Source organism: Hypomesus transpacificus, chromosome 20 (genome assembly GCF_021917145.1).
Source record: "Hypomesus transpacificus isolate Combined female chromosome 20, fHypTra1, whole genome shotgun sequence".
In the NCBI taxonomy this organism is placed as follows: Eukaryota; Metazoa; Chordata; class Actinopteri; order Osmeriformes; family Osmeridae; genus Hypomesus; species Hypomesus transpacificus.
The window spans coordinates 3,646,569-3,656,222 of NC_061079.1; the positions used below are offsets into that span (position 1 = coordinate 3,646,569).

A 9,654-nucleotide genomic window follows, 5' to 3' on the forward strand; every position below is an offset into this window, starting at 1 on the left:
GGGTCGAATTCGACTGTACGTCAATTTTGATAAAGATGTCTGCAAAATGAATGTGATTGCTAAATTAATATATGAATGTAGTCACTAGAGAAGGAACTGGGGATTTCCTTATGACATGATCACCGTGACACCGAGATTGGGCGGGAGGGCACAGGATAATTCGAACACACTCCAATCAGAAGGGAGTAAGAAAGACCACAATATACCTAATTTACATTCTACATTTAAACTAGTGAAATACTGCTTATGATGTTATAAGTATTATAAGGTTAAAAGGTAATGCGGTTGAGGGTTGTAAGGTACTAGAAAGGTATCCCAAATATCAAGAATAACAATGTACACAGGTTTTTTTAGTGAGTTAATGTAATGGTTCACAGTAACAAATGAAGCTTTTAACGGACAGTTCATTTAGCCACTGGCACTCATAACTGATTAGTAATGTATGCATGATTACAACTTCCAGTTATAATCACATATTGTATATAATATAATTGTATTCTATGTTAGACAATGTGACAGAAAAATAAGTTCAGTTCATAGTTGTGAACACATGCAAAATGATTCATGTTAGGTCATATACATTTTTGTACCTTAAAAATGTGATTATGAAAACATCTGCAGTCTATGTATGTATGCATGAATGTATGTATGTATGTATGTATGTATGTATGTATGTATGTATGTATGTATGTATGTATGTATATATCTATCTATTTATTTATCTATCTGTCCTTCTGTCTTTCTGTCCTTCTGTCCTTCTGCCCGTCTGTGTGTCTGTCTGTCCGTCTGCCTACCTACCTGCATGTGATACTGGCTATCTATCTATCTATCTATCTATCTAGTGTGTACTCTTCTAGTCTATTCAGTCCCAGTCCAGTACTGTTTATTATACTACAATATGATACATTGTCATAAACCACAGGCCACATGTCTCGCATAGATCAGCCAGACAGTGGATGAACAGGCGGTAAAACAGGCAGTCAGAGCATCAGTTGGTCAGAGAGCATTTAGGCCTGCAGCCTTCCCAGAATCCTCTTCAACTCCGGCCGTCTCCTTCAGATCCTGCAACGCCACGCTCTCCTTGAGCTCCTGCTTCTCCTTCCCTGACGCACCCTTGCCCCTGCGCACACACACAAGTACACAAACACACACACACAAGCACACACACAAACATGCAAACATTCCCCCACACACATACACACAAGTTGTCTTATTTAAATACAGCAAGGTAATGAAGCGTAATCAAGCCTTGTGGAGCCAAACCCTCTCCTTCCAGTCCCCAGTAACCCCAGTGACCCCTCGGTGACCCCACGGCGACCCCCAGTGACCTCACCACTTCTCCTCCACGTCCTCGATGGTGTCTGGCAGCGGCACGTCAAGCGTCTCGGGCAGGAAACAGGCAAACACCCCGGCCACTAGGGCGGCGCCCCCGTACACCAGGCCGGGCAGGACGGGCAGGACCTCGTCCAGGATGAGCACGGCCGGGGCCGCCATGCTGCCCAGCCGAGACATGGTGGAGGTGAAGCCCATCCCCGTCTGTCTGCGGGGGGGGGGGGGGGGCGAGGAGGGGGGAAAAGGGGAGGAGATGGTGGGGAGGTTGACATTTGGGGGAGGGAGGAGAGGAGCGGAGGGGATGAAGGACAGGAGAAAAGAGGAGAGAGGAGGAGAGCGGACGGGAGAGGAGGAGAGAGGAGGGTTACCTGATGACTGTAGGGTAGAGTTCTCCAGTGAAGAGGTAAACACAGGTGAAGGAGGATGAGGTGAAGGCCTTCCCCAGACAGGCTAGTGTGGTCCTTAAGGTCTGCATGTCTGAGAAGACAGCAATACACACGGCGGCCGTTACAACTAATACACACACATGTGTCTGTGTACGTGTGTATACATGTGAATGTCTTTGTGTGTTTCTCTCAATCTTTGTGTGTCTCTCCCTGTGTGTGTGTTTGTGTTTGTGTGTGTGGGTGTGAGAGAGAGAGAGGGTCTCTATCTCTAAAATCCAGCAGCACGGATAGATACTTTTGGTCTGTATTGTCTCTTAACTATTGCTGCTGAGTGGGCTTTACAAGGCAGTAGCATCTCCAATAGCTCTTTACCTCTGCTGCAGAACTAGCTTTACAAGCTTGATGTTTGTGTCCTATGGTGTTTTCAGGTTATATATGCCATTTTAGGCAGGTAAGTATATAGGCCTCTTGTTAATCCAATATTTTCCAGTAGCTTACTTTTAAATGCTAAGTGAGTTTTGAAATGTATATACTTATAATGCACATACTGTATATTCACCTTCATTAATTGTAAAATGTTGTATTTATTTTATTTATTCCCTTAATTGATATTGTAATTTTTGTTTGCCATGTTTTTTATGATGTTGTATTCATTCATGCTATGTGTGTGCTTTGTAATATGTTGGCACTTCTCATTCTCCAGGAGAGATTGTCAATTGTCTAATTTTAGAGTGGTCAGAGAATCATTTTTAAATTTCTCCTATACATATATTAGCCCAAATGGGTGATCTGGTTTTTTGCTTCCCTCTGGAAAATTAGTGTGAAACATCCGTTTTTCTTACACATAATTATTATAATTAGACCAATACGCTGTTCTTATTGGTCCAGAGAAGTTCTAAGCAGTCCGCAAAAACGTTTGCAGACTTCTGAAAGGTCTGCAAACGTTTTTACAAACCTAGCAACAAGCGGTTGCCTTGGAGATGTTGACAACATGGCGTCTGCTTTTTCGTTTTTCTGCCAGATTATTGTTGTAGTTTATAAGAAATCAAATATGGACTTTGGACTAGGTCACGGTCAACAAATGTTTTAACAAATCTCTGCTTACAAAGGCGTTTGCAGACCTGTCGAAAAGTCCATATTTGCAGTTTGTATTCCACCCCCACCCACTCCACCCCCCCCCCCCCCCCCCCCTCCCTTCTGTGAAGCGCATCGTGTTGCCTTCTGGTGTGAAATGCGCTATATAAATAAAGTTTGATTGGATTTCATTTATCTGTTTGTGTGTGTGTTGTGTCAGACCTGAAGGGACAAAGATGTTAGCAAAGATGATAAGCCCGGACACTATGAGGCAGGTGGCCTGGGTGACCCTCCGGCCGAGGTAACTGAGCATGCCCAGTGCCACCAACTTGGCAGGGAAGTCGACAAACCCAAAGATGATTTGCATGAGGTAGATGTTCAGACCAAACTTCTGCAGGTCCATGGCTATGCCATAGTAGGCAAAGCTGGTGGAAAACCTGCAGAGACCAGAGAGAGACCAGTTATAGACTAGATGTAGATACAGAGACACACCTGACAGACCAGAAAGAGACCAGAGAAAGACCGTAGTGACCATATGTAGACCACATACAGACCACAAAACATAGACTTGGCCTACATACAGACATACAAATCACATACATACCACATACAGACCTCATACAGTCCACTTATAGACCAAATATGGAGTTTATGTAGATTATATAGGGACCACATACAGAACACATACTGACCACAAATAGATATTATTGACATATAGACAACATGTAAATACATCCAACATACAGACTACTTACAAACCACATAGATACCTCATACAGACTACATATAGACCACATACAAACCACATATAGACCACGGATAGATAACATACAGACCCCATATAGACCACATAGAGACCACATATAGACCACGTATAGATAACATACAGACCCCATATAGACCACGTATAGATAACATACAGACCCCATATAGACCACATAGAGACCACATACAGACCACACATAGACCACAAATACCCTGTTTACACTTGGTTTTGGGCGATCTGATCACGAGTGGAGAGCCCAAGTGTAAATGCCCACCAAGACCCGTCGTGATCAGATCCCTCCAGCCACCCGCCTAGTCTGGGACACACCTGACCTCACATCCTTTGATGTATAAACACCCACTCATCTTGACACATCCCCCCCCCCCAAGGAGGGAAACTTAAGAAACACCAAATCGTGGCGTTTTGTGTAAGTGAGGTAGGCATGTATGACATTTGAACACGAAGCCGTGGGCCGGACACCTCACAGGAGCCAACGCGAGGCATCCCGGCTGGCCGTCGTGTTGGGTTCACCCAAAGCCGTTTCCTAACCAGGTGTGAACAGGGTGGAGCAGGGCAGCAGAATGGGGGGGGGGTCATGGATCATCATTCCTCACCAGACAACCATGAGGCAGATGGAGACCCTCCTCATGACTTGCGTCTTCACCAGGCTGTAGGCCGTGTAAACAGACTTACTGGACTGGATCTCCTTGTGCATGTGAGACTCCACCACCTACAAACACACACATATACACGCCCATGCACACACACAAACACACATGCGGTCAGTATGATTGATACCTACGGGACTTGCTACGCATGGTGCAAACACACATATCTCACACAGTACACATCACACCCACATGCACACACACACAGCACACACACGCAGCGCATACACATGCGGCACACACACACGGGCACACACACACCGCTACGGTGATCTTGTCGACCATCTCTGGCTTGCCGTTGGTGCGAGCCACGCGATGCAGCAGACTCACAGCCTCCTTGGTCCTCCGGTTCAGAACCAGCCAACGGGCCGACTCATAGAACCACCTGCCAGCCAATAGCAGGACAGCACAGAAACACACAGCCAATAGGAGGACAGCACAGGAACACACAGCCAGTAGGGAGACAGCAAAGGAACATGCAGCCAATAGGAGGACAGCACAGGAACATACAGCCAGTAAGAGGATAGCACAGGAACAAGCAGCGAATGGGAGGACAGCACAGGAACACAAAGCCAATAGGAGGACAGTACGGGAGCAGATAGCCAACAAGAGGACAGCACAGGAACACAGAGATAGTCAGATATTATTGTTAGATCATACATTGGTCTGAGTGTGTGTGACAGTAGTTTGTGTATATAGTTATGTGTTTTATTAATGTGTGTGTGTTAGTGATGTGCAGTTCAGACGGGTAGTGAAGGTGGAAGGTGGACATTGATGGCATTGGAGTAAAGCACACAGAATATTTCTGCAGGAACACTGCTTTGTCACAAAACAGAATGGGTGTGAGTGTATGTACACTCTGTGTGTGAGTGTGCAAGAGCGTGTGTGCACAATGCGTGTGTGTCTGGGTGAGCGTGTGTATACACTGTGTGCGTGCGTGTGTGAGTGCACAATGTGTGTGTATGTGTGTCTGGGTGAGCGTGTGTATACACCGTCTGTGTGTGTGGGTGTGTATTCACCTGTCTGCGTGTGTGTGCGTGTGTGTCGGTGTGTGTGTTTGCGCGTGTGCTGCTCACCAGCTGTAGAGGAAGAACAGGAAGAAGGGGGCGCAGACGGCGATCTGCAGGTGGCGCCAGTCTCTGACGCTGTAGGCGATCCCTGCCAGCAGCATCTGACCGAACGTGAAGAAGAAGGAGGTCAGGGTGCCCACCACCGTCCGAGACTTGGTGGGGATCCACTCCACCTCTGTGGGGATACACACGCACAGAGAGAGGTCGGGGGTGGGGGGGGGAGAGGGGTGGAGAGAGGTGGAGAGGGGGGTGAGGGGGGGAGTGAGAGTCAGGTCTGTGAGAGTTTAAAACGAGGCGTGGGTGTACGTGCGTGTGTTTTGGCGTGAGGTGTGTGTGTAGGTGGGTAGTGTGTGGGGGTGGGGGTGGGGGTGGGGGTGGGGGTAGCGAGTGTGTGCGTGTGTGTGTTAGAGGGACCCACTGAGGGAGACCGCGTTGAGGATGATCCCAGACACGGACATGCCGGCGAGGAAGCGGAAGGTGCAGAAGGCCACGTAAGAGGGGGACAGGGCCGTGCAGGAACCCAGCACAGCCAGCTGGAAGTAGGACCACACCAGCAGAGCCTTACGACCGAACCTGCACACACACGCGCACACGGGAACGCACACACACACACACAGGAACGCACACACACGCACACACACACTCATACACATACGCAAACACGCATGTATGCACGCAGGTATGCCCAGTCACACATTACCATACACGACAGAAAGAAACAATGACATTACATGAGATTGCTTACTAGAAGTACTGCATTACTTAACTTCTTTAGTTATTCAATAATTCAGCTGTCCTGTAGGATCATACAATGTAGTTGTACTGTAGTTATTCTATAATGTAGTTGGACTGTTGTATTCTATGCTCTAGTTGTACTGTAATAATTACATGGTAGTTATTTAGTAATCGATGTATTGTATACTGTTGTTGTACTGTTATAATCCTATTCTGTAGTTGTACTGTAGTATTTCTAATGTTTTACTGAGGTAATTCTATAGTTTAAATCTAGTAATTCAGCACTGTGGAAGAATGAAGTAATACTATTGTAGCACTGTAGCATTATGCTATTATATGTTGTAGTTCTCCGTTAGTAATTCTATAGTTCTTTCTGCTTTGTGGACCTGGCTGCTAGTCCCAGTCTGTCTGCTTTGTGGACCTTGGCCTGCACAACAAAATAAAAAGCTTTGTACGTTAACAGCAGAGTCCCTCTGTCACACTGGGAGCAGGGGGTTTGGAGAGCACGTGTCCACACCTGCACACACACATACACTCCTAACACACACACGCTTGCTTCTAATACACACACATACGCAGCTTGCTAGCTGGCTTGTTTGCGTGCTCACAAGCAGGGTCTCCCAGAGTGAAGCTGTGAAAGTCTCAAACAATGAAACAACAAACAGAACTGTGTTCTCTGAGGAATGTTAATCCTCCTGTCAGCTGCTCTGTCCACCAGCACCAGCACCAGCACTGACCAGAAACCTGACCCGAACCCTGGCTACAACCAGAACCTTAACCAGGACCCTGACCAGTACCCTATAGAACTCTGACCAGAGCCCAGATCCAGAATCCAGACCAGAACCCTATAGAACCCTGATCAGAACCCTGACCAGTACCCTATAGAACTCTGACCAGAGCCCAGATCCAGAATCCAGACCAGAACCCTATAGAACCCTGATCAGAACCCTGACCAGTACCCTGCAGAACCAGATCCCTGACCCAGAAATCTGAACAGAACCCTGGAGAATCAGAACCCTGACCAGAACCTTCTTTAGGTTAATATAGGTTTATAAGGTTAGTATAGTTTACTATGCGTATTAGAGGTTTAGTATGCTGTATTGTATATTGTATTTTATTTTGTATATTTAGGAGGTTTATTATTTTTGAGCTTATCATGTAATCTATGTTCTGAGTAATTATGCTATGTATGTTAAACCAGGTTGCTTTGCGTGGTCTTGTCCTAAGAATTTCAGTGCCCAGTCTGGCCTTTTGTTGTTCTGTGCATCTGACAATAAAATACTTTTAACTTGAACTTGAACCCTGAGAGAGGGTGAAAGGTCAGGGGTGATAGATTGGAGCCGAGAGGTCAGTGGTGAGAGGTCAGGAGTGACGAGTTGGAAGTGAAAGGGTCAGGGGTGAGAGGTCAAAGGTCACCCACCTGTCCGACAGCCCCCCGAAAATGATGGCACCAGTCAGGACTCCGCCCATGTAGACGGTCTGACTCATCTGCTTCAGGGGGCGCAACGTACACACCAAGTCCCACTATGGAGCACACACACCATAAACACATGCATATACACACACAATATACATATACACACCATCAACACACGTATTCACACGCATGCACACACGAAATAATACGCACACACAGACATCACAGACACATACGCAAGCACACGGCATGCACCCTCACATGCTCATGCAAACAAATGCACGCACGTGCACAGACAAGCACACGCACACACACAAATACACACGTCATCATCATCATCATCTTCTCCATCACCTACACCACTAAATCACTCATTTTATGAGGGTTTCATCACTTTATACACATTACCAACGTATCCGTGCCAAAAATGCGCCACGCGCAAAGACATTTACCCTCTCCGTAGTGCGCGCAACCCCAATTGCTCACCTCTGTCACGATGGTGGAGAGGAACTCCGTCCGGTTGTACGTCCACCCGTCCAGGCACAACTCCGTCTCAGGCTCTGTCCCATTAGCGAACGTAAACGGTGTGCTCGCGTTGCCCTCGAGGAGATGCCACTGCGCCTCCACGTACCGCGTGCACTTGTCCAGTCTGTTCCCGCCAGCGTCGGTCGGGATGAAGACGCGCAGCAGTTGACTCTCATCCACATCCTCGAGGGAGACGTTGTGAATCCTCGCAATGGAAGTTCTGTTCGGGATGGTACAGTGATGCCCCGGCGTTCCCGCAGTGAAGTTGTTGAGGAGGTTCTGGCTAGCCATCAGCAGACCGGGAATCGAGATCAGCGTGACGTGGAGCCACTGAAACTTTCCGAACCCGCCAACGTCATTCAGGAGGTCCGCGAACCCCATACCGGCGAAAGACACTGAACGCCGTTACACCGAGTAGTAGTAGAAGTTGTCCTAAGTCTTGAGAAACTCCGGGTCCGTTGTGGCGGTCTTTGTATGGCTGAGTGGGGATACAGCGCGGAGACCCGGAGCGCATCTACTCCAAATCTTGTTGGCAGCTTTGAAGTTAATGTTCCACCTGAATAGTTTTTCCTTGAGGAGCCTGACAACTTATTTTAGTGTCACGGTGTTACGACATGGAGATAAAACCAATCCGGCCGTGCAATCATTCATGGAGCCGTTAATGGTTGTCAAGCGTCCGTCGTACTGGGTCATGTATGGGACAGACCCCGGCCTCCGACACCGCGGGCCCGCTGGGAGCGAGTGGTCATGTGTCATGTGTGCGTTTGCAGCTGAGGTGGTTGGGGGACTGTGTTGGAGCCCTTGGTTATACTTGCTCGTCCTCGAGTTTGATTCATAGCCTTGAGTTTAAACTGTAGTGGTATAATTACAGCGATCCTGGCATCATTAGCAGGATATTAAACACGAAAAAAAAACATATAGACGCATAAATACAAACTCAAATACAAAATGGAGCTCTTTCCAAAACTTCAGCTCACGTGTCATGGTTAGTGGTCATTACATTAGCACCTCCGCGGTGTTAAATCCTGTGGAGGATTTACCGGCTGTGCCAGCATGGCGGGAACAGCGAGGCTCAGAGGAGACCTCATTGACATGCTAATCTCGGTACCGAGCCCTAGTCCGGTCCGGTCCAAGACATGCTTTATGATCATGTAGCGCTGGCGCTCGACTGCTTAGTATGCAGCCCGCAAACGTGGGTCGCCTCCGTCTTGGTCCAATATCATGGCCAGACCATGTCTCACCATGGAGACCTTGGCGTGAGAGAGTTCATGTCTGATAACGTGCGTGTAGGCTACCTGTCAGTGGCAACTAGGATCCGAGACAGGCGGTAACCAGGTGGTTAGACATAACCAGGTGGTAAGGCTGTGAACATGCAGTAAGTTTTTGAGCAGCCAATAAGGCAGCAACCAGGCTGTTTCCAGGCAGTAAGGCAGCAACCAGGCTGTAATCAGGCAGTAAGGCCATGAACAGGCTGCCAGGCAGCAACCAGGCTGTAACCAGGTAGTAAGTCTGTGATTAGGTGTTAACTGAAGAAGCTGTTATTGGACAAATAGACCTGATAAACTACTCATCTGGCGAGGGTCCTCTTTTACCCCCTCTCTTCCTTATCTCCTTCTCAGGCCCCTCTACCCCCAACCCCCCATCCCCCTATAGAGCAACCAACAGACGGGAAATGGGAAAT

At 47.7% G+C, this 9,654-nt stretch overlaps 1 protein-coding gene across 1 annotated transcript; it reads right to left on the bottom strand.

Moving 5' to 3' along the window:
- Positions 1-1,329: 1,329 nt before the first annotated feature.
- oatx (organic anion transporter X) lies at positions 1,330-8,570 on the bottom strand. Its single transcript, XM_047043117.1, has 9 exons — positions 7,935-8,570; positions 7,452-7,555; positions 5,715-5,869; positions 5,303-5,471; positions 4,488-4,611; positions 4,173-4,288; positions 3,015-3,229; positions 1,701-1,809; positions 1,330-1,540 (listed from the first exon to the last, which is right to left on the bottom strand). The coding sequence occupies exons 1-9, from the start codon at positions 8,352-8,354 to the stop codon at positions 1,330-1,332; spliced, it is 1,623 nt and encodes a 540-aa protein (XP_046899073.1). The 5' UTR covers positions 8,355-8,570.
- Between the last annotated feature and the right edge of the window lie 1,084 nt (positions 8,571-9,654).